At 48.7% G+C, this 25,570-nt stretch overlaps 1 protein-coding gene across 1 annotated transcript; it reads right to left on the bottom strand.

The window, feature by feature from the left end:
• Positions 1-227: 227 nt before the first annotated feature.
• Positions 228-2,612, bottom strand: LOC123190080 (cytochrome P450 86A22). Its single transcript, XM_044602646.1, has one exon. It carries the CDS (start codon positions 2,350-2,352, stop codon positions 763-765), a length of 1,590 nt encoding a protein of 529 aa, XP_044458581.1. The 5' UTR covers positions 2,353-2,612; the 3' UTR covers positions 228-762.
• Between the last annotated feature and the right edge of the window lie 22,958 nt (positions 2,613-25,570).

The raw sequence follows: 25,570 nt of genomic DNA on the forward strand, positions 1-25,570 counted from the left end.
CCTTGATGCACCGTCCTGGAGAACAGAGTATGATGTATCGCCTCGACAAAGGAAGAGTGTCGCCCTCTCGGTCTCGTGCACGAGCCTCAAACAACCTTAAGATGGAAACAGCGATGTCCATTGATCTCCATGTCGACCTCGTGCCATCAGTAGCTACCTACCGGCAATCAAGACGCCAGAAATAGAAAGGGGAATTAATAAGCAGCCCGGACCAACGGGTCCATCCAGAAAATAATCATATGTTTCACCTCGCATGTGCACACGCAACCTCTCTGCTAACAACAACAATCGGCGGCGCATTAACACAAACCGCCCAGACGAATTTGGAGCTTATACACTTCTAGTGTGTCATACGTACTTCCTCCGTTCCGAATTACTTGTCTTAGATTTGTCTAGATACGGAGATATCTAGCACTAAAATAAGTCTAGATACATCCGTATCTAGACAAATCCAAGACAAGTAATTAGGAATGAAAGGAGTAGTTCAGTACAGTACAGTACAGTACAGGAGAGGGGCATTATTGTTTGTTGCCCCTGTGTTTTCCCTTTCTTTCTGATTTGGATATTTTTAGACAGATCCCTTTTATCCCGATGTAGATATACTCACCTACTAAGTAGTACCTGTTGGTGTGTTGGACTCGTGTATCTACACAGTTTTCTTGCCACTTCCAACTTTGTCCTCCGGACCTTCCCCATATGGCACGAACCGTACGTACGTGGAGCATGCATGCACGGCACCGGGGGGCCATACCCATCGATCTTCTACGCGCAGGCCGCGACGGCGGGCGCCGCGGCGGGGAGCTCGTCGAGGGTCGGGGCGAGGTCGCGCGGGCGCACCACCATCCGGAGCCCGTGCTTCATGAACAGCGTGAGCGACATCTTCTGCTCCACGCGGTGCCCCGGCGCCACGGCCAGGCGGTGCCGGAGGAGGATGCTCCCCGCGATGTTCTTCATCTGCAGGTACGCCAGGTCCTTGCCCAGGCATATGCGCGGCCCGGCGTTGAACGCCACGAACCTGTACGAGTCGTGCGGCTCGAACTTGCTGCCGTCGGCCGACAGCCACCGCTCCGGCCGGAACTCCAGGCAGTCCTCCCCCCACACCGTCTTCATGCGCCCGGCCGAGTAGATGGAGTACGTGACGGATGACCCGGCCGGCACGAACGTGCCGTCGGGGAGGTAGTCGTCGGCGACCACGTGCTTGGAGTCCTCCGGCACGGACGGGTACAGCCGGAGGGTCTCCGAGAGCGCCGCCTTGAGGTACACGAGGCGGTCCAGCTCCTCGTAGTCGAACGGGGCGGCCAGCCACAATGCCGGGTCGTCTACGCCGCGGGACGCCGCCAGGACGGCGCAGAGCTCGCGCACGATCTTGCGCTCGACGTCCGGGTGGGTGGAGACCAGCCAGAAGAACCAGGAGAGCGCCACCGAGGAGGTGTCGCGGCCGGCGAGGATGAAGTTGAGCGCCACGTGCTGCAGGGAGTCGTCGGAGTAGGTCCCCTTGCGCATGAAGCGCGACAGGAGGTCGTCATGCGGCGTGGACCCGTCGCTCTTGCTGGCGAGCTCGAGCTTGCGCGTCTTGATGACGGCGGAGAGGTAGCGGTCGACGTGCGCGACGCTGCGCGCCAGCGTGGTCTCCATGCCGAGCCCCAGCCACTTCTTGCACCGCCACACGAACTCCGGGAAGATGAAGCGGTTGAGCGTGGCCTCGGTGGCGCGGTCGAAGGAGGTGGCGAAGGCGTTCTCGGGGAGGCCGCGGGCGAGCGTCTCCGGGTCCTTGCCGAAGGCGAGGCCGCAGATGTTGTCGAAGGTGAGGCGGAGGAGGAGGTCCTGCAGGTCGACGTGCGCGCCGGAGGCCGCCGCGTCGGACAGGATGGGGAGCATGCGGTGGTGGATGGAGCGGGAGACCCAGCGGGACATGGCGGTGCGGAGCGTGCGCGTGGTGAACTCGAGCGCGGCCGTCTTGCGCTGCGCCACCCAGGTGTCGCCGTCGGAGTTGAAGATGCCGTCGCCGAGCAGGTCGCTGAAGACGCCGTGCCAGAAGGGGCCCTTGGGGTAGTTGTCGAAGCGCGCCTTGAGGACGTGCTCCAGGTTCCTGGGGTCGCACGTGACCGTGACCAGCCCGCCGCGGCGGGCCACGCCGGGCACCGCGAAGATGCAGGTCTGGTAGGTGCCCCCGGTGCGGCGCAGGTTGCCGACGATCCACTCGTGCATGTCCTCCGCGTGCTGCAGCAGCCCCGGCAGGCTGCCCACCAGCGGCCACACCCGGGGCCCGCTGAGCCCGCGCGACATCCGCCAGAACCACGCCAGGTACGCGGCCGCCGCCGCCACCACCACCGCCCACGTCCCTGCCTCCATCGCTAAGCTGGCCAAGCTCGATCGCCGGAGCGCGGTGAGAGGTGAGGTGAGGACGGGAGAGGTGGTGCAATATGGAATGTGATCGGCAGGACGGGGCTATATAGAAGCGGCCGGGGAGAGGGCAAGCAAGGCGATGGATGGCAATGAATTGGCTTGCTGCTGTCGCGACGACTTGGGAGCGACTGGGAAGGCGGCCAGTGATGATCACTGCAGCTGGAGGAGTAGGCCAAGGCAGTGGCCCGTACCCCATCCGCCCTGCGTGCGCGCGGGATATATGGAGGCGGGGCATGAAGAAGGTTTGACGTGCGGGTCACCGCCGCGCGGGGGAACGTCCGGGTCAGGCCATTAATCGCCGCCCGGAGCCGTTGGGCGGGCGGGCCGCTCCGCTCCGAACCGAACCAGCGGCGCGTCAGTGGCGCCGGCTTTGCATGCACGCATGCATGCCCGGGCGCGCGACGGTGCGCGCCGCGTGCCGCTCGCACCTAACAATGGGGGCCGGGGGGAGCCATTCAATGCGCGCGCATTGAAGGCGCACGGCGCATGCGCCCGGCCGCGGTACGCCCTGCACCACCCTACCGCACGGTACGCCCGGCTTGCTTGGCGAGGTCTAGGTGAGCCATGCTTGGTCGATTTTATATTTTATTTACACATACATACTCTACACAGGACCGGAGTGTGCATGCAGGCTCGCAGCTCCCGGGGCAGCTTGAGGAAACAGTGAAACATGCGTGTGCGTGCATGCAACAGGCAAGGAGGACGGACGGACGTAGCCTTGATTTGGTGGGGAGGTACCGCCAGCTGAGCGGGACGTGTGGGAGAGGGGAGGAGAGGTTGGTGCCAAAACTGCATTACTATCAGCCTATCAGGTCAGGCAAAGCTAATGCAGCAGGTAGATGCATGGGTGAAACTGGCCAGCGGCTGCGAGCTTTGGTCAGGTCAAGCAGCCTGCACGCACCTACGCCGGCGGCCGCACCCGGTTTCGTGATGGGTTGGAGGCGTTGGGCCACCCAACATTCATCTACAACATCTGACTCCATCGGACTGCTGCTCTGGTTTGGCTATTCTCACCTCTGCCCTGGTCGTCGCCCTGCGCCGCTGCACCAACATATATGGTCAGACGCTGATGGCCTGCGCACTGCTCTTGCCGAATCGAAGGCTATACACAGTAGTACTACTGAAAAACTAGGGAAGCTCATCAGTGCTACAAAATTGCTAGTACAAAATTTGTCGTTACTGAGTCCAACTGTCCGAGGACAGCCTGCTTGGTCTGTGGCCGGGACGATTACTTCTTTCACGTGTCCCTGTCTTGCTCGGACAGCACGGCGAGGAAGAAAATTCAGTGCTTTCCTTAACACAGCCCGATTAATATTCATGGTCCGGGAGCAGTTGGGAGCAAGTTAACTGAGATGAATCCCCGAATGATCAACCTACTAGCGCGGTATGCAACTACACCATCAATAAGCACAACTACACCGCACGGTACTACTATCTTGTCGATGGTATGCATTCTTAGTGGATGTCATTGTGAAGACGATCTTCGGCCCCCTGCGGTAACCAAAGAAAATCTCTCTTTGCCCAAATGCAAGGAGGTGTTATGAATAATGTGGAGAAGACATTTGGGGTGCTCCAAAGTCAGTGGGATATTCGTGACGGGGTGATGACTGCATGCGTATTGACGCACAACATACATGTGAGGGGCGACTGAATGAGGACGATGGTGTATGCAATATTGATTTTGAGAGCCCGGAGAACATTCCCCCCCCCCCCCCCCCCCCAAACAAGAGGCAAAGCGAGTTGCACATTTTCTCAAGATGCGCCAACAACTTCGAGATCGAGAAGTACATCAACAACTTCTCAGCGGTCTTGCGACAACGATCATGTGGAGCATTTATGAAACCCAATAGATTCGTGATGTCATTTTAATTTTTTTTATGTCTAAGCTATGTACTTCAAATAATATTTATGTTTGAACTTTGTACTTATAAATCTAAACTATTTATTTGTATGTTTATACCATGAATTTTGAGTGCTCATGTTTGGTCGAAACAAATTGTAAATTGGCAAACATAGGTCGGACAAATGGGAGCTGGACAAATGGTACATCGGTGTACATTTGTTCTTTGCAAAGAAATGGGCTAAAGTTGCAAGTCCTATTGTAAGAATACTCCACCATTCATAATTTTCGTATATATAGTCCTCATGTTTCATTATAGGGATTCTATATTTGAGGGATTTGTTCTGAGAATATTGTACCGATTAATTCGACACATAGAAGTACATTCAAAGAAGAACCAAAATTATTGAATAACTTAATTTCTTTTTCATAAGTCATTTCATATTAGTTCAAAACATCGTTATTTGTTTGTTTGCTACCCAGGTTTTTGATGTTCATTGCCACTAGAAAATGATCGTTATTTTATTAAAGAATACGATTGTATTACAAAAAAAAAGTCGGTTTCTTCCAAGTATTTTTACGAATACACTTTCTCGACTTGAAGTACGTTGTATTCAAAAAATAAATTACCTATTCTTTAGTTGCACGTGAAAGACAAGAAATCAATCCTTATTTATTACTTCATTTTTCTAATGTGGATAAGACAAGAACTTTTTAGGATTGTTTATGTATATATTTTAGACTTTGTTTTAGTAATATAAAATATTGGACATGGAGGGAGGTAATATGAGGTATGCCCTTGAGATGTCCTTAGAGCACCTATAGTAGAGTAGCCATAGGACCCCAATAGCCATAATAACCGTCAATATGGCCCCGAGCGCATATATGAAACACGTTCTGTATGTGACATGGTGGTTGCCAATATGGTGCTCTCGGCAATAAATGGACATTTGTACTAGTTGTAAAAGGTGATGTGTCACTATTAGGGTCACATTACATTATAAACTAGGCGTTTTGTGAAGCCTAGAAGGCACATATAGGTAACTATCTGGACTAGCAGAAGTTTAAATAGGGATGTTTGATTGTTCTATGGAGTTGGTTATGGTTATGTGGTGAGAAAGTCATTTTTCTAGTTGAGTGCATTCTAAACCTCTGCTTTCTACCCGTTGTATAGCTTAAATTGCCAACTCACGGTAAAATCTAAAAATAGGAATAAAGCATGTTTAATAAAAGGAGGTGTAGGATCGAAAGTATGTCTAGAGGGGGGATGATTAGACTACTTGACCAAATAAAAATCTAGCATTTTCCCATTCTTAAGTCTTGGCAGATTTTTAGCAACTTAGCACAAGTCAAGAAATCAACCTACACATGCAAGTATAAGAGTATAGCAGCGGAATGTAAATCATTGCACATGAAGGTAAAGGGAGAAGTTTAGAGGGGGCAAACGCAATGTAGACATGGAGATTTTTGGCGTGGTTCTGATAGGTGGAGCTATCGTACATCCACGTTGATGGAGACTTCAACCCATTGAAGGAAATATGCCCTAGAGGCAATAATAAAGTCATTATTTATTTCCTTATTTCATGATAAATGTTTGTTATTCATGCTAGAATTGTATTAACCGGAAACATGATACATGTGTGAATACATAAACAAACAGAGTATCACTAGTATGCCTCTACTTGACTAGCTCATTGATCAAAGATGGTTATGTTTCCTAGCCATGGACATGAGTTGTCATTTGATTAACGAGATCACATCATTAGGAGAATGATGTGATTGACATGAACCATTCCGTTAGCTTAGCACACGATCGTTTAGTATGTTGCTATTGCTTTCTTCATGACTTATACATGTTCCTATGACTATGAGATTATGCAACTCCCGTTTACCGGAGGAACACTTTGTGTGCTACCAAACGTCACAACGTAACTGGGTGATTATAAAGGTGCTCTACAGGTGTCTCCGAAGGTACTTGTTGGGTTGGCGTATTTCGAGATTAGGATTTGTCACTCCGATTGTCGGAGAGGTATCTCTGGGCCCTCTCGGTAATGCACATCACTTAAGCCTTGCAAGCATTGCAACTGATGAGTTAGTTGCGGGATGATGTATTACGGAATGAGTAAAGAGATTTGCCGGTAATGAGATTGAACTAGGTATTGAGATACCGACGATCGAATCTCGGGCAAGTAACATACCGATGACAAAGGGAACAACGTATGTTGTTATGCGGTCTGACCGATAAAGATCTTCATAGAATATGTAGGAGCCAATATGAGCATCCAGGTTCTGCTATTTGTTATTGACCGGAGACGTGTCTCGGTCATGTCTACATAGTTCTCGAACCCGTAGGGTCCGCACGCTTAACGCTATGATGACAGTTATATTATGAGTTTATATGTTTTGATGTACCGAAGGTTGTTCGGAGTCCCGAATGTGATCACGGACATGACGAGGAGTCTTGAAATGGTCGAGACATGAAGATTGATATATTGGAAGCCTATGTTTGGATATCGGAAGTGTTCCGGGTGAAATCGGGATTTTACCGGAGTACCGAGAGGTTACCGGAACCCCCCCGGGGGGGGCTTAATGGGCCTACATGGGCCTTAGTGGAAAAGGAGGGAAGCAAGGGAAGTGTGGGGCGCGCCCCCCAAGGCCCAAACCGAATTGGTTTAGGGCAAAGGGGGTAGGCCCCCTCTCTTTCCTTCTTTCCCCCTCCCAAGTCCTATTCCAACTAGGAAAGGGGGGAGCCCTACTCCCGGTGGGAGTAGGACTCCTCCTGGCGCGCCCCAAGGCTGGCCGCACCTCTCCCCCCTTGCTCCTTTATATACAGGGGCAGGGGCACCTCTAGACACACAAGTTGATCAAGTTGATCGTCTCTTAGCCGTGTGCGGTGCCCCCCTCCACCATAGTCCACCTCGATAATACTATAGCGGTGCTTAGGCGAAGCCCTGCATCGGTAGAACATCAACATCGTCACCACGCCGTCGTGCTGACAAAACTCTCCCTCAACACTCGGCTGGATAGGAGTTCGAGGGACGTCATCGGGCTGAACATATGCTGAACTCGGAGGTGCCGTACGTACGGTACTTGATCGGTCGGATCGTGAAGACGTACGACTACATCAACCGCGTTGTGCTAACGCTTCCGCTTTCGGTCTACAAGGATACGTGGACAACACTCTCCCCTCTTGTTGCTATTCATCACCATGATCTTGTGTGTGCGTAGGAATTTTTTTGAAATTACTACGTTCCCCAACAGTGGCATTCAAGCCTGGTTTTATGCGTTGTTGTTATGTGCACGAGTAGAACACAAGTGAGTTGTGGGCGATATAAGTCATACTGCTTACCAGCATGTCACACTTTGGTTCGACGGTATTGTTGGATGAAGCGGCCCGGACCGACATTACGCGTATGCTTACGCGAGACTGGTTCTACCGACGTGCTTTGCACATAGGTGGCTGGCGGGTGTCAGTTTCTCCAACTTTAGTTGAACCGAGTGTGGCTACGCCCGATCCTTGTGAAGGTTAAAACATCACCAACTTGACAAAGTATCGTTGTGGTTTTGATGCGTAGGTAAGAACGGTTCTTGCTAAGTCCGTAGCAGCCACGTAAAACTTGCAACAACAAAGTAGAGGACGTGTAACTTGTTTTTGCAGGGCATGTTGTGATGTGATATGGTCAAGACGTGATGAGATATAAGTTGTTGTATGAGATGATCATGTTTTGTTGAAGTTATCGGCAACAGGCAAAAGCCTTATGGTTGTCTCTCTATTGCATAAGATGCAAGTGCCAAATAATTGCTTTACTTTATCGCTATGCGATAGCAATAGTTGCAAGAGCAATTGTTGGCGAGACGACCATGTGACGACACATTGATATAGATCAAGATGATGGAGATCATGGTGTCATGCCGGTGACGATGGAGATCATGATGATGCTTCGGAGATGGAGATCACAAGCACAAGATGATGATGGCCATATCATATCACTTATATTTGATTACATGTGATGTTTATCTTTTATGCATCTTATCTTGTTTTGATTGACGGTAGCATTATAAGATGATCCCTCACTAAATTATCAAAGTATAAGTGTTCTCCCTGAGTATGCACCATTGCGAAAGTTCTTCGTGCTGAGACACCACGTGATGATCGGGTGTGATAGGCTCTACGTTCAAATACAACGGGTGCAAAATAGTTGCACACGCGGAATACTCAGGTTAAACTTGACGAGCCTAGCATATAACAGATATGGCCTCGGAACACAGAGACCGAAAGGTCGAGCGTGAATCATATAGTAGATATGATCAACATAGTGATGTTCACCATTGAAACTACTCCATCTCACGTGATGATCGGACATGGTTTAGTTGATATGGATCACGTGATCACTTAGAGGATTAGAGGGATGTCTATCTAAGTGGGAGTTCTTAAGTAATATGATTAATTGAACTTCAATTTATCATGAATTTAGTCCTGGTAGTATTAGCATATCTATGTTGTATATCAATAGCTCACGATGTTGCTCCCCGTTTAATTTTTTAATATTCCTAGAGAAAACTATGTCGAAAAATGTTAGTAGCAATGATGCGGATTGGATCCGTGATCTGAGGATTAACCTTATTGCTGCATAGAAGTATTATGTCCTTGATGCACCGCTAGGTGACAGACCTATTGCAGGAGCAGATGCAGACATTATGAACGTTTGACAAAAGCTCGGTATGATGACTACTTGATAGTTTAGTGCACCATGCTTAAACGGCTTAGAATCGGGACTTCAAAGACGTTTTGAACGTCATGGACCATATGAGATGTTCCAGGAGTTGAAGTTAATATTTCAAGAAAATACCCGAGTTGAGAGATATGAAGTCTCCAACAAGTTCTATAGCTAAAAGATGGAGGAAAATAGCTCAAGCAGTGAGCATGTGCTCAGATTGTCTGGGTACTACAATCGCTTGAATCAAGTGGGAGTTAATCTTCCAGATAAAATAGTGATTGACAGAATTCTCTAGTCACCATCATCAAGTTAGTAGAACTTCATGATGAACTATAATATGCAAGGGATAACAAAAATGATTCCCAAGCTCTTCGTGATGCTGAAATCGACGGAGGTAGAAATCAAGAAAGAGCATCAAGTGTTGATGGTTAACAAGATCACTAGTTTCAAGAAAAGGGCAAAGGGAAGAAGGGGAACTTCAAGAAGAACGACAAGCAAGTTGCTGCTCAAGTGAAGAAGCCCAAGTCTGGTCCTAAGCCTGAGACTAAGTGCTTCTACTGCAAAGGGACTGGTCACTGGAAGCGGAACTACCCCAAGAATTTGGCGGATAAGAAGGATGGCAAAGTGAACAAAGGTATATTGGATATACATGTTATTGATGTGTACTTTACTAGTGTTTATAGCAACCCCTCGGTATTTGATACTGGTTCAGTTGCTAAGAGTAGTAACTCGGAACGGGAGTTGCATAATGAACAGAAACTAGTTAAGGATGAAGTGACAATGGGTATTGGAAGTGGTTCCAAGATTGATATGATCATCATCGCACACTCCCTATACTTTCGGGATTAGTGTTGAACCTAAATAAGTGTTATTTGGTGTTTGCCTTGAGCATGAACATGATTTGATCATGTTTATTGCAATACGGTTATTCATTTAAGTTAGAGAATAATTGTTGTTTTGTTTACATAAATAAAACCTTATATGGTTACACACCCAATGAAAATGGTTCATTGGATCTCGATCGTAGTGATACACATATTCATAATATTGAAGCCAAAAGATGCGAAGTTAATAATGATAGTGCAACTTATTTGTGGCACTGCCGTTTAGGTCATATTGGTGTAAAGCGCATGAAGAAACTCCATGCTGATGGGATTTTGGAATCAATTGATTATGAATCACTTGATGCTTGCGAACCATGCCTTATGGGCAAGATGACTAAAGACTCTGTTCTCCGAAACAATGGAGCGAGCGACTGACTTATTGGAAATAATACATACTGATGAGTGTTGAGGCTCGCGGCGGGTATCATTATTTTCTCACCTTCACAGATGATTTGAGAAGATATGGGTATATCTACTTGATGAAACATAAGTCTGAAACATTTGAAAAGTTCAAAGATTTTCAGAGTGAAGTGGAAAATCATCGTGACAAGAAAATAAAGTTTCTATGATCTGATCACGGAAACAAATATTTGAGTTACAAGTTCCTCAATTAAAACAATGTGGAATAGTTTCACAAATTCGTGCCACCTGGAACACCACAGCATAATGGTGTGTCCGAATGTCATAACCGTACTTTATTGGATATAGTGCAATCTATGATGTTTGTTACCGATTTACCACTATAGTTTTGGGGTTATGCATTAGAGACAGCTGCATTCACGTTAAAAAAGGGCACCATCTAAATCCGTTGAGACGACACCGTATGAACTGTGGTTTGGCAAGAAACCAAAGTTGTCGTTTCTTAAAGTTTGGGGTTGCGATGCTTATGTGGAAAAGTTTCATCCTGATAAGCTCAAACCCAAACCGGAGAAATATGTCTTCATAGAATACCCAAAGGGAACTGTTGGGTACACCTTCTATCACAGATCCAAAGGCAAGAAATTCGTTTCTAAGAATGGATCCTTTCTAGAGAAGGAGTTTCTCTCGAAACAAGTGAGTGGGAGAAAGTAGAACTTGATGAGGTAACTGTACCTACTCCCTTATTGGAAAGTAGTTCATCACAGAAATCTGTTCCTGTGACTACTACACCAATTAGTGAGGAAGCTAATGATGATGATCATGTAACTTTAGATCAAGTTACTACTGAAACCTCGTAGGTAAACCAGAGTGAGATCCGCACCAGAGTGGTACGGTAATTGTCGGTGTCAAAACCGGCGGATCTTGGGTAGGGGGTCCCGAACTGTGCGTCTTGGCGGATGGTAACAGGAGACGAGGGACACGATGTTTTTACCCAGGTTCGGGCCCTCTTGAAGGAGGCAAAACCCTACGTCCTGCTTGATTAATATTGATAATATGGGTAGTACAAGAGTAGATCTACCACGAGATCAGAGAGGCTAAACCCTAGAAGCTAGCCTATGGTATGATTGTTGTTCGTCCTACGGACTAAAACCCTCCAGTTTATATAGACACCGAAGAGGGCTAGGGTTACACAGAGTTGGTTACAATGGTAAGAAATCCACATATCCGTATCGCCAAGCTTGCCTTCCACGCCAAGGAAAGTCCCTTCTCGACACGGGACGAAGTCTTCAATCTTGTATCTCCATAGTCCAGGAGTCCGGCCGAAGGTATAGTCCGGCTACCCGGACACCCCCTAATCCAGGACTCCCTCAGTAGCCCCTGAACCAGGCTTCAATGACGACGAGTCTGGCGCGCAGATTGTCTTCGTCATTGGAAGGCGGGTTCCTCCTCCAAGTACTTCATAGAAGATTTTGAACACAAAGGTTGTGTCCGACTCTGCAAAATAAGTTTCCACATACTGTCATAGAGAGAATAATATTTACACAAATCTAATCTGCTGATGTATTCCGTAGCGTGACATCACACCACGGCCAAGTCTTTATTCGAATCGTTTTACTGTCCCACCTCAATGCGTTTAGCGAGGCGGTTTCCTTGGCACGTCCTGTCAAAGCAGAGATCGTGTCCCCTTATTCCGGGATTCTCATCAATACGGGCATGGGTAACCCAACCGTACCCGTTGGTATGTTTTCTCGATCCAAGGCGAGTCCCAAACGGTCACGGGGAGGGCCCTTGGTATTCAACCTCTTATAAAGAGACCAAGGCCTTACTCCTTTCAATCTCAAACGAGTTCGCCCTTCGCCTCGAGTTCCAACACCCAAGGCTCTAGATTTTAGGCGCTTCGGACCTTTGACAATGTCCGGTTCCGACCTTCGAGGCTGATGGATGCCCTCCTCCGTCACGGAGGAGGACGTGCTGAAGTTGAGAGAGGCCAGGTTCTTGACCGGTGAAATCTGGCATAGGCTGCCTGCTCAAGGGCAAGTCATTCCCACTCCCAAGCCTGGTGAGAGTGTGGTGTTCATGTCTCACTTCCTTCGGGAGCTAGGCCTCCCAACGGATCCCTTCGTGAGGAGGCTCATGTTTTATTATGGGCTGGAATTTCACGACTTGGCTCCAGAGTCCATCCTCCATATTTCCCCATTCATCATCGTGTGCGAAGCCTTCCTACGTATTACTCCTCACTTCGGACTATGGCTCAAGACCTTCAAAGTAGAGCCGAAGATGATCGAGGGATGGCATGCGGAGTGCGGAGGCGCTGTTATAAGCAGGAATGCCGATGCCCCATGGCCCGAAGGCTCTTTTCAAGAGGAGTCCAGCTTATGGCAACGAGAGTGGTTTTATATTACCGCTCCAAGGAGCACCAAGTGGGTGGTGACACTTGCCTTTCGCTCGGGTCCCCCACCACAGCTAGCATCATGGGTCAATAAAGGACTGGACTGGGGGCCGTCCAAGGATGTGCCCTTGTTGCAGGGCCGCATTCGAGATCTCCTAGAAAGAGATATTAGTCTGGTCGTGGTGACACAGATTATGCTGATTCGCCGAGCTCTGCCCTGCAAACATCGCCCCCTCCGCCTGTGGGAGTTCAATCCAAAGGGACCACGGGCTCTCCAACATTTTATGGGCGCGACGCCCGTGGAGATGTACAAATTGTTCTTCGGATCACAAGCAATATGTCCGGACTTGACCGAGGACGCAGGTCTGAGCTGCAACCGCCCGGATACTCAAGTAAGTAGCCCTGTGCCCGGACTCGCAATCCGCATATTTATCATAAAATTGCCCTTAAAAGAGTTATCCTTTAAATAGGAGTGGGTAGCGAAAGCAAAGCTAATCAGGTGTCCGGCCCCCCTCCCCGAGACCACGCCGGGTCCCGTGCTAGTCAGGATGTTGGAGGTTGTGCCTTCGGAGGGAAGCGAGGGAGGGGACAGGGAAGCTACGGTCTCCTCGAAGGAGGCCGTTTGGAAGGGAGGAATCGAAAATTCCTCTCCTTAGGGGAAGAAGAGGACCGCCTCTGAAGACCCGGAGACCATGGCCTCAAAGCGGGGGAAGAAATCTTCGCCAGAGGCTCCCGTGCTGGGGGATACTTCGGCCGAATTATGCCCTCAAGCGGATCAACCCTCCACCGAGCCGTAAGTAGAGAGGAGTTTTCTTTTTAAGAAATGAGAGAAATCCTTGCTTTATATCTGAGAAAAGTTATCAAAAATTTACCTTGTAGCTCGGACCTTAGCCCTTCTCAGCAAAGCTCATCTTCGGGGTATCTTCTTCCGGAGATGATGGAGAGCGGAACTGTTGGAGAACGTAGTAATTTCAAAATTTTCCTACGCACACGCAAGATCATGGTGATGCATAGCAACGAGGGGGAGAGTATGATCTACGTACCCTTGTAGATCGCAACGGAAGCGTTGACACAACGTAAAGGAAGTAGTCGTACGTCTTCTTCCCGATTAGACCGATCCAAGCACCGTTACTCCGGCACCTCCGAGCTCTTAGCACACGTATAGCTCGATGACGATCCCCGGGCTCCGATCCAGCAAGGCTTCGGGGAGGAGTTCCGTCAGCACGACGGTGTGGTGACGATCTTGATGTTCTACCGACACAGGGCTTCGCCTAAGCACTACAACGATATGATCGAGGTGGAATATGGTGGCAGGGGGCACCGCACACGGCTATGGAACGATCACGAGGATCAATTGTGTGTCTAGAGGTGCCCCCCTGCCTCAGTATATAAAGGAGCCAGGGGGAGGCCGGCCGGCCCTTGCTAGGCGCGCCAGGAGGAGTCCTCCTCCTAGTAGGAGTAGGACTCCTACTAGGAGGGGGAAAGAGTTGGAGGGGGAGAGGGAAAAGGGGGGGGGGGGGCGCCGCCCCCCTCCCCTAGTCCAATTCGGACCAGGGAGGAGGTGGCGTGCGGCCCACCTCTGGCAGCCCCTCTCTCTCTCTCCACTAAGGCCCATATGGCCCATTACTTCTCCCGGGGGGGTTCCGGTAACCCTCCCGCTCTCCGGTTTTCTCCGAAATCACCCGGGACACTTCCGGTGTTCGAATATAGCCATCCAATATATCAATCTTTATGTCTCGACCATTTCGAGACTCCTCATCATGTCCGTGATCACATCCGGGACTCCGAACTAACTTCGGTACATCAAAATGCATAAACTCATAATAACTGTCATCGAAACGTTAAGCATGCGGACCCTACGGTTCGAGAACAATGTAGACATGACCGAGACACGTCTCCGGTCAATAACCAATAGCGGGACCTGGATGCCCATATTGGCTCCTACATATTCTATGAAGATCTTTATTGGTCAGACCGCATAACAACATACGTTGTTCCCTTTGTCATCGGTATGTTACTTGCCCGAGATTCGATCGTCGGTATCCAATACCTAGTTCAATCTCGTTACCGGCAAGTCTCTTTACTCGTTCTGTAATACATCATCTCACAACTAACATATTAGTTGCATTGCTTGCAAGGCTTATGTGATGTGTATTACGGAGAGGGCCCAGAGATACCTCTCCGACAATCGGAGTGACAAATCCTAATCTCGAAATGCGCCAACCCAACATCTACCTTTGGAGACACCTGTAGTACTCCTTTATAATCACCCAGTTACATTGTGACGTTTGGTAGCACCCAAAGTGTTCCTCCGGCAAACGGGAGTTGCATAATCTCATAGTCATAGGAACATGTATAAGTCATGAAGAAAGCAATAGCAACATACTAAACGATCGGGTGCTAAGCTAATGGAATGGGTCATGTCAATCAGATCATTCAACTAATGATGTGATCCCGTTAATCAAATAACAACTATTTGTTCATGGTTAGGAAACATAACCATCTTTGATCAAAGAGCTAGTCAAGTAGAGGCATACTAGTGACACTCTGTTTGTCTATGTATTCGCACATGTATTATGTTTCCGGTTAATACAATTCTAGCATGAATAATAAACATTTATCATGATATAAGGAAATAAATAATAACTTTATTATTGCCTCTAGGGCATATTTCCTTCAGGAACGCCTCCCCCTGCCATACCACCTTGTGAGGCGGGCGACCCTGAGGTATCGTCGTGGAGGGTTTCTCCGAATCCGGAAGGGCCGTAAGGTAGTCATATGGCCCCCCAAAGCCTTCCGCGTCCGGCCTTCGAAAAGGGCCATCGGATGAGTCCGGCACCATCTGGTGCGCGGTCGGAGGAGCTGAAGGATCTGCTAGGGCGAGCATCCATCTTAGAGGAGCACCGTGCATTGATGGGTACGGTGATTGAGAGGATTTCATCCGCGGAGAGTGGATTGCACAAGGCCGTCAGGAGTTTATTGATAGGTTTTGAGGTACGCGAAATAATGTACCCTTTTTGGACAGTTGCACATAAATAAGATGCGCCCTGTGTAGATAGTAGCCCCTGAGACTCTGTGCGTTGTCAGAAGTGATGGCGCGCAGAGGATCATAATCCCAGGTCTAATATGCCGCCTTCATACGTAGGCGGCGAAGTGTTCGGTGGCCAGCCGGACTGATGAATTTGCCGAGCTAAAGCGGCAACTTGACGTGGCAGATGCCGACATCGTGCTTGTCAACAAGCGGCTTGACGAGGCACAAGGTATGTGATTCCTCTGGCGGCACCTGGTAAGAGGAGCTTTATGCCAGTATCTTACGATGTGTGCGTGTGATGCAGATGGTGCTGCTGCCATGGAGAATCTTCGGGCGGAACTTGCCCGAGCCAAGGAGCAAGCCGGGAAAAGTGATGCGGCTACCGAAAAGGCAATTGAAGAGCTGAAAGCCGAACAGGCTGCTCACTACCGAAGCAAGAAGGAAATGGCCGAGATGGCTGTGAAGCTGAAGAGCGCTGCTGACCATTGCAAGCTTCTTAAAAAAGAAGATTAGGCGAAACAGACGGACTTGGAGAAGGCCGTTGCCGATGCCAAGGATGATCGCTCTGCGATGAGAGCTATGAAGGAGGAGCTGCGTCAGGCCGGAGAGATCGCGGCTGGAAAGCCCTTTATGCTGCGGAGGAAGTTCTATGATCCTAAACATGCTCCATTAGACCGGATGTGGAGTACGGTGGACACCTATCTGGATTTGGCAGCGAGTGCCGTAGATGTGGCCGAACACTTCCGAGATCAAGAAGATCGCGAAGTGGAAAAGCTCTTTTGGTCGCAGTTCCACAATCTGGAGCATCCACTGTCATTAGCTGATCGTTTGGCCGAATGGGCCGAGCTAAATAGGTTGTCCGGACTCGCCATGAAGTATGTCATGAGTCATCTGTGGCCAGAGAGGCCGGAGCCCAAAAGTTATTTCGACTTGGTGCAGCAGTTCCTTGGTGCCGCGCCGCATATCAATGCAATGAAGAGGTCAGCATGCATAGAGGGTGCGCGGATGGCTCTTGCGCGTGTCAAGACACACTGGGCGGAAATGGAGGCCACCGCTGTTGCATCCCTAGACTCGGATGGAAGCCGAGTACCTGCCGAGCACTATTTTTAGGAAGTTCTGCAAGGCGCTCATTTAATAGAGACGCAGTGCTCGAAGGATACTATATTCGAATAGCATAGATTATTGTAAAACAATATTTTGATAAATTGTAGAAGCTTTTTATACTTGTGCCTGCAAGTATTATAATACCTCATGTGCGGCCGTTTAACATATATGTATATATAATCTGAAAGATGGCAGTCGTCGGCTTCAGCCCCCACGCACATAATGCGGGGGTGTTCGCAGAAGGCACATTTTCACACTTAATCCAACGTATTGGTCCTACAAAGGAGGTGATAGCGCAGAGAACTAGGCAATCGGACTATGGTGCTTTATCACTTTCACTTAGCCATAGGAGTTTGACAGTGAGGCTACTTATATAGCCCCTGGTGGCGCCTGCGCTCGCCGGAACTCGGGGCGCGTATGTGCCTGGCCAGGAAGCGGCCGTTCGTTAGTGCGGAGGAATCCTAAAGATTCCGGTAAGTCATCGAGTGGTTGACCAGTCTCACGCTATATCATGACAGTCAGTTTTCGGCTTTCTCTACTGAGGTGCTCGCCTGGCCGAACCGGGGCACAATCGCAGTAGTTCTCCTGGTGCCGCCTTAGCCGATAGAGCGGAACGTAAGGTAGCAAAACACAGGAGCCGGGCAAACCCAACATTTGACCAAAGACATGATTCGGAGCTGATGCATATAAGGCCAAACTCGCGACGCCGAACACTCCCTAAGGTATTCGGTCTTTATGAAGGCGGGCGGGATAACGCCCTTAGTAATAAGCCCCTAGTGTCCAGGTACACGCAAAACTCTGACGTGGCCACATGCCAAAACGCCAGCCTCCTCCTTGGTTATACCAAGAAACCAGGGGATGTGTATCAACAAGAGACAGTAAAAAAGGTTTACGCAGGGTCTTAATCTGAAAAGAATCCTTGGAACGGGTCCTTGCTGCACGTCTGCGCCTGTGTCTCCGTTGTGCCGTATCCTGGACGGGCGTAGCATGGTGTTCATCTGTAAAAGAAAGGAACTTAGTTGAAGAAAGATCGTGCCGAACATAAGTTATACTAAATAAACGAAGTATGAATCGAAATGGGTAAAATTGAGCTTTATTGTCTCTTGTTTTATATGCGCGGAGCCCCTAGTACAGGGGTATACGGCTATTAAGCCTTTATCAATTATATGTTTATGCCGGACTCGTCTAGCCGTGTCCGTGGTCTTGATGACCTGTTTAGGTGCTTTGGCTGGTGAAGCCGCTTTATTGTGGGGCTGTCAAGGCAGCCGCACTGTCTTCCGCGCGGGAGGAACACTCAAAGTTTTCCCTTTAATGAGATGATGCCTCGTGGACCGGGCATCTTAAGAGTAAGAGATGCATAATGCGGTATTGCGTTAAAGCGGGCGAAGGCTTCGCGTCCCAGCAGTGCTTGATAGCTACTTGAGAATGGGGCGATGTGGAAAGTTAGCTGTTTGCGACGGAAGTTATCGGGGGAGCCGAACATAACTTCTAGCCGGAGAGAACCCATGCAACGGGCATCCGGGCCTGGCATTACCCCTTGAAAGGAGGTTTTGTTGTGGTGAATTTTTGTTGGGTCTATCCCCATGTTGCGGATTGTGTCCTGGTATAACAGGTTTAAACCACCGCCGCCGTCTATCAGGACATTTGTAAAGTGGAGTCCGCCGATTATTGGATCTAATACCAAGGCAGTCCAGCCTGCGTTCCGGATACTTCTAGAGTAATCCTGATGGTCGAAGGTGATCAGTTTTAACAACCATTGGCGAGACTCCTTTGGGATAGGCCGTATGGCGCGTATCTCTGTTGGCGCCATTCTGTTCGTCACGTGAAGTAAGTTTACTGTTTTGACTTCTTGTGGGAAATCCTTTTGTTTCCTGGTGCTCTGCTTGTGGGGTTCGTCATCGTCCTCACTTGGTGTGTCGAGCCCCTTGTGTTCGGTGTTGAGTTTGCCGGATTGCTTGAAAACCCAACAATCTCTGTGGGTATGGTTCGCAGGCTTCCCGGGAGTACTGTGTATTTGACATATCTTGTCCAAGATTTTGTTTAAGTTGGATAGCTCGTCCCTGTTATCCTTGAGGGGCGGCTTTCTCTGATTCTGCCGCGAGCTTTTGAATCCGGCGTTGACCGCCGTGCTCTTTGGGCTGTTTCCCTTATTCCGGCGCTGGTCCTTGCTGCGTCGGGGTTTTCCGTTTCCATCCCTAACTTCGGATGTACTTGGGTCGCTGGTGCTACATCTTGCCAACCAGTTGTCCTCTCCTGCGCAAAAGCGGGTCATGAGGCTTGTTAATGCGGCCATTGTTCTTGGCTTTTCTTGGCCGAGGTGTCTGGCGAGCCATTCATCTCGAACGTTATGCTTAAAAGCTGCTAGGGCTTCGGCGTCCGGACAGTCGACTATCTGATTCTTTTTAGTAAGAAATTTGTTCCAGAATTTCCGGGCTGACTCTCCGGGCTGTTGAGTTATGTGACTGAGATCGTCTGCATCCGGAGGGCGGACATAGGTCCCTTGAAAATTTGCCCGGAAAGCATCCTCAAGCTCTTCCCAACTTCCAATGAAGTTTTCGGGAAGGCTTTTGAGCCAATGCCGGGCTGGCCCTTTAAGCTTGAGGGGTAAGTATTTTATGGCGTGGAGGTCATCTCCTCTGGCCATGTGTATGTGGAGGATATAATCCTCGATCCAGACCCCAGGGTCTGTTGTTCCGTCGTACGCCTCTATGTTTACGGGCTTGAATCCCGCTGGAAATTCATGGTCCAGCACCTCATCGGTGAAACATAGGGGGTGTGCGGCACCCCTGTATTTGGGTGTGCCGTGATGTTCGGATATTTGTTGTGTTGCATTGCTTACTAGAGCTTGCTTTCTTGGCCCGTAGATAGATCTGGCTGGGCCATCTTTTTGATGCGGATCCTTTGGTGGATCGCGTGCCGGCTTGTGTGCGGCGCCGCTTGCCGCTCCATGCTGGCCATGCGGTCGTCTATCCGACCGGGTGGCTTTCCTATTTTTTGACTGCGGGGGCTCTAAGGCCTCCTCGTCAAATTCAGGCAGTAGCTTTCGCTTTGGATAGCTTTTTGTGCGGCGACTGCCGCCATATTTGTCTGCGGTGTTGCGTACTTTGCTCCATCTGATTCTGAGTGCATCTTCCGCAGTTTTGAGCTTCCGCTTCTGCTTTTTCAGGCTACGCGCAGTGGCGACGAGCCTTTTGTGGAGGTTCTTCTGCTCCATGAGCCTATCCGGCGTAAGGTCGTCCGGACTGTTGTTTTCGCCGGGGACGGGGTGTTCGGTTTGTTTATCCAAGTTGCCCTGTTCGGACGGTTGCTCGAAGGCATGTTCATCGTCTGCCGGCTCGTCCTGCTCTATGGCTGGGTCTGTATGGCTGCTGTCTCTGTCGAGGCGGGGCTTGGAGCGGCGCTTACGTCGCCGCTTTGATTGCTTTTCGAGAGAATGATCCCTCGTTGCATCCCTGTGTTCCTCGTCGTCGCTTCCTTTGGGTGTGTCCGCCATGTATACATCATGAGATGAGGTGGCTGTCCAGTGCCTTATAGGCGTTGGTTCATGTTCATCTCCTACATCGTCGTCCATACCATCGATGTCTTCGGAGTCGAAGTCGAGCACGTCGTTTAAATTATCGACAGTGGCTACGAAGTGGGTGGTGGGTGGGCATCGAGTTTCTTTGTCGCCCACATCCCAATCCTGCCGGTCATAGTCCGGCCAGGACTCTCCTGACAAAGAGAGAGACCTGAGTGAATTCAGAATGTCGCCGAAGGGCGAGTGCTGAAAGATGTCTGTGGTGGTGAACTCCATGATCGCCGCCCAATCGGATTCGATCGATAGGGGCGCGGAGGGCTCGGAGTCCGGAGAGGAGTCCGGCTCCTTGGAGTCACGGGCTTCGCAGAGGACAGGGCTGGTGTTTGGCTCAATCGCCATAGAGATTGCAGCCCCCGAGGCGGTGTCCAACCACCCATCCTCAATTGGCGCAGTTGGCTCCGAATTAAGGGTCGGAGCTGATGCGGGTGTGGCCTCCAGGGCACTGTTCGGCGGCAGAGCTAGATCCCATCGTGACAGTGCAGCGCGCTTGGCTGCGGCTCGAATCCATCGAAGATCGAGTCTCCTCGGAGGTCGGCCGTGTAGCTCAAACTTCCAAATCTGACCTGATGGCCAGGGGCGTAGCTTTCGATCTGCTCCAAATGGCCAAGCGAATTGGCCCGCAGTGCAAAGCCACCAAATACGAAGATCTGTCTGGGGAGAAAAGTCTCACCCTGGATCGCATCGCTGTTGATGATCGGAGAAGCCATCGGGCCTAAAAGTGACGACACAGAGGAACTCTCAATGAAAGCACCAATGTCGGTGTCAAAACCGGCGGATCTCGGGTAGGGGGTCCCGAACTGTGCGTCTAGGCGGATGGTAACAGGAGACGAGGGACACGATGTTTTTACCCAGGTTCGGTCCCTCTTGAAGGAGGTAAAACCCTACGTCCTGCTTGATTAATATTGATAATATGGGTAGTACAAGAGTAGATCTACCACGAGATCAGAGAGGCAAAACCCTAGAAGCTAGCCTATGGTATGATTGTTGTTCGTCCTATGGACTAAAACCCTTCGGTTTATATAGACACCGAAGAGGGTTAGGGTTACACAGAGTCGGTTACAATGGTAGGAAATCCACATATCCGTATCGCCAAGCTTGCCTTCCACGCCAAGGAAAGTCCCTTCCGAACACGGGATGAAGTCTTCAATCTTGTATCTCCATAGTCCAGGAGTCCGGCCGAAGGTATAGTCCGGCTATCCGGACACCCCCTAATCCAGGACTCCCTCAGTAATCCTGTTCTGGAGATCATGTTACTTGACCATGACGAGCCTACGAACTATGAGGAAGCGATGATGAGCCCAGATTCCGCGAAATGGCTTGCGGCCATGAAATCTGAGATGAGATCCATATATGAGAACAAAGTATGGAATTTGATTGAATTGCCCAATGACCGGCGAGCCATTGAGATTAAATGGATCTTCAAGAGGAAGACGGACACTGATAGTAGTGTTACTATCTACAAAGCTAGAATTGTCGCAAAAAGGTTTTCGACAAGTTCAAGGTGTTGACTACGATGAGAGTTTCTAACTCGTATCTATGCTTAAGTTTGTCCGAATCATGTTAGCAATTGCCGCATTTTATGAAATCTGGCAAATGGATAAACAAAATTGCATTCCTTAATGGATTTATTAAAGAAGAGTTGTATATGATGCAACCAGAAGGTTTTGTCAATCCTAAAGGTACTAACAAAATATGCAAGCTCCAGCGATCCATCTATGGACTGGTGCAAGCATCTCGGAGTTGGAATATACGCTTTGATAAGTTGATCAAAGCATATAGTTTTATACAGACTTACGGTGAAGCCTGTATTTACAAGAAAGTGAGTGGGAGCACTACATCATTTCTGATAAGTATATCTGAATGACATATTGTTGATCGGAGATAATATAGAATTATTCTGCAAAGCATAATGGAATGTTTGAAAGGAGTTTTCCAAAGAAAGACCTCGGTGAAGCTGCTTATATATTGAGCATCAAGATCTATAGAGATAGATCAAGACGCTTGATAAGTTTTTTCAATGAGTACATACCTTGACAAGATTTTGAAGTAGTTCAAAATGGAACAGTCAAAGAAGGAGTTCTTGCCTGTGTTACAAGGTGTGAAGTTGAGTAAGACTCAAAACCCGACCATGGCAGAAGATAGAGAGAGAATGAAAGTCATTCCCTATGTCTCAGCCATAGGTTCTATAAAGTATGCCATACTGTGTACCAGACCTATTGTATACGCTACACTGAGTTAAGCAAGGGAGTACAATAGTGATCTAGGAGTAGATCACTGGACAACAGTCAAAGTTATCCTTAGTGGAATAAGGATATATTTCTCAATTATGGAGGTGACAAAAGGTTCATCGTAAAGAGTTACGTCGATGCAAGTTTTGACACAGATCTGGATGACTCTAAGTCTCGATCTAGATACATATTGAAAGTGGGAGCAATTAGCTAGAGTAGCTCCGTGCAGAGCATTGTTGACATAGAAATTTGCAAAATACATACGGATCTGAATGTGGCAGACCCGTTGACTAAATTTCTCTCACAAGCAAAACATGATCACACCTTAGTACTCTTTGGGTGTTAATCACATAGCGATGTGAACTAGATTACTGAATCTAGTAAACCCTTTGGGTGTTGGTCACATGGCGATGTGAACTATGGGTGTTAATCACATGATGATGTGAACTATCGATGTTAATCACATGGTGATGTGATCTAGATTATTGACTCTAGTGCAAGTGGGAGACTGAAGTAAATATGCCCTAGAGGCAATAATAAAGTTATTATTTATTTCCTTATTTCATGGTAAATGTTTATTATTCATGCTAGAATTGTATTAACCGGAAACATGATACATGTTTGAATACATAGACAAACAGAGTGTCACTAGTATGCCTCTACTTGACTAGCTCATTGATCAAAGATGGTTATGTTTCCTAGCCATAGACATGAGTTGTCATTTGATTAACGAGATCACATCATTATGAGAATGATGTGATTGACATGACCGATTCCGTTAGCTTAGCACACGATCATTTAGTATGTTGCTATTGCTTTCTTCATGACTTATACATGTTCCTATGACTATGAGATTATGCAACTCCCATTTACCAGAGGAACACTTTGTGTGCTAACAAACGTCACAACGTAACTGGGTGATTATAAAGGTGCTCTACAGGTGTCTCCGAAGGTACTTGTTGGGTTGGCGTATTTCGAGATTAGGATTTGTCACTCCGATTGTCGGAGAGGTATCTCTGGGCCCTCTCGGTAATGCACATCACTTAAGCCTTGCTAGCATTGCAACTAATGAGTTAGTTGCGGGATGATGTATTACGGAACGAGTAAAGAGACTTGCCGGTAACGAGATTGAACTAGGTATTGAGATACCGATGATCGAATCTCGGGCAAGTAACATACCGATGACAAAGGGAACAACGTATGTTGTTATGCGGTCTGACCGATAAAGATCTTCGTAGAATATGTAGGAGCCAATATGAGCATCCAGGTTCCGCTATTGGTTATTGACCGGAGACGTGTCTCGGTCATGTCTACATAGTTCTCGAACCCGTAGGGTCCGCACGCTTAAGGCTACGATGACAATTATATTATGAGTTTATATGGTTTGATGTACCGAAGGTCGTTCGGAGTCCTAGATGTGATCACGTACATGAAGAGGAGTCTCGAAATGGTCGAGACATGAAGATTGATATATTGGAAGCCTATGTTTGGATATCGGAAGTGTTCCGGGTGAAATCGGGATTTTACCGGAGTACCAGGAGGTTACCGGAACCCCCCGGGGGGCTTAATGGGCCTACATGGGCCTTAGTGGAAAAGGAGGGAAGCAAGGGAAGTGTGGGGCGCGCCCCCCAAGGCCCAAACCGAATTGGTTTAGGGCAAAGGGGGCCGGCCCCCCTCTTTCCTTCTTCCTCCGTCCCAAGTCCTATTCCAACTAGGAAAGGGGGGGAGTCCTACTCCCGGTGGGATTAGGACTCCTCCTAGCGCGCCCCAAGGCTGGCCGCACCTCTCCCCCCTTGCTCCTTTATATACAGGGGCAGGGGGCACCTCTAGACACACAAGTTGATCAAGTTGATCGTCTCTTAGCCGTGTGCGGTGCCTGCCTCCACCATAGTCCACCTCGATAATACTATAGTTGTGCTTAGGCGAAGCCCTGCATCGGTAGAACATCAACATCATCACCACGCCGTCGTACTAACGAAACTCTCCCTCAACACTCGGCTGGATCGGAGTTCGAGGGACGTAATCGGGACTGAACGTGTGCTGAACTCGAAGATGCCGTACATTCGGTACTTGATCGGTCGGATCGTGAAGACGTACCACTACATCAACCGCGTTGTGCTAATGCTTCTGCTTTCGGTCTACGAGGGTACGTGGACAACACTCTCCCCTCTCGTTGCTATGCATCACCATGATCTTACGTGTGCGTAGGAATTTTTTTTGAAATTACTACGTTCCCCAACACCCATGAAGGGTAACGGTTGCGTGAGTCCACGGAGGGCTCCACCCCACGAAGGGTCCACGAAGAAGCAACCTTGTCTATCCCACCATGGTCATCGCCCACGAAGGACTTGCCTCACTTGGGTAGATCTTCATGAAGTAGGCGATCTCCTTGCCCTTACAAACTCCTTGGTTCAACTCCACAATCTTGTCAGAGGCTCCCAAGTGACACCTAACCAATCTAGGAGACACCACTCTCCAAAAGGTAATAGATGGTGTGTTGATGATGAACTCCTTGCCCTTGTGCTTCACATGATAGTCTCCCCAACACTCAACTCTCTCTCACTGATTTGGATTTGGTGGAAAGATGATTTGAGTGGAAAGCAACTTGGGGAAGGCTAGAGATCAAGATTCTTGTGGTTGGAATGAAATATCTTGGTCTCAACACATGAGTAGGTGGTTCTCTCTCAGAAAATGAATGGTGGAAGTGTAGGTACGTTCTGATGGCTCTCTCCACGAATGAAGAGTGGGTGGAGGAGTATATTGAAGGAAATATGCCCTAGAGGCAATAATAATGTTGTTATTTATATTTCCTTATATCATGATAAATGTTTATTATTCATGCTAGAATTGTATTAACCGGAAACTTGATACATGTGTGAATACATAGACAAAACATAGTGTCCCTAGTATGCCTCTACTTGACTAGCTTGTTAATCAAAGATGGTTAAGTTTCCTAGCCATAGACATGTGTTGTCATTTGATGAATGGGATCACATCATTAGAGAATGATGTGATGGACAAGACCCATCCGTT

Source organism: Triticum aestivum, chromosome 2A (genome assembly GCF_018294505.1).
Source record: "Triticum aestivum cultivar Chinese Spring chromosome 2A, IWGSC CS RefSeq v2.1, whole genome shotgun sequence".
NCBI lineage: Eukaryota > Viridiplantae > Streptophyta > Magnoliopsida > Poales > Poaceae > Triticum > Triticum aestivum.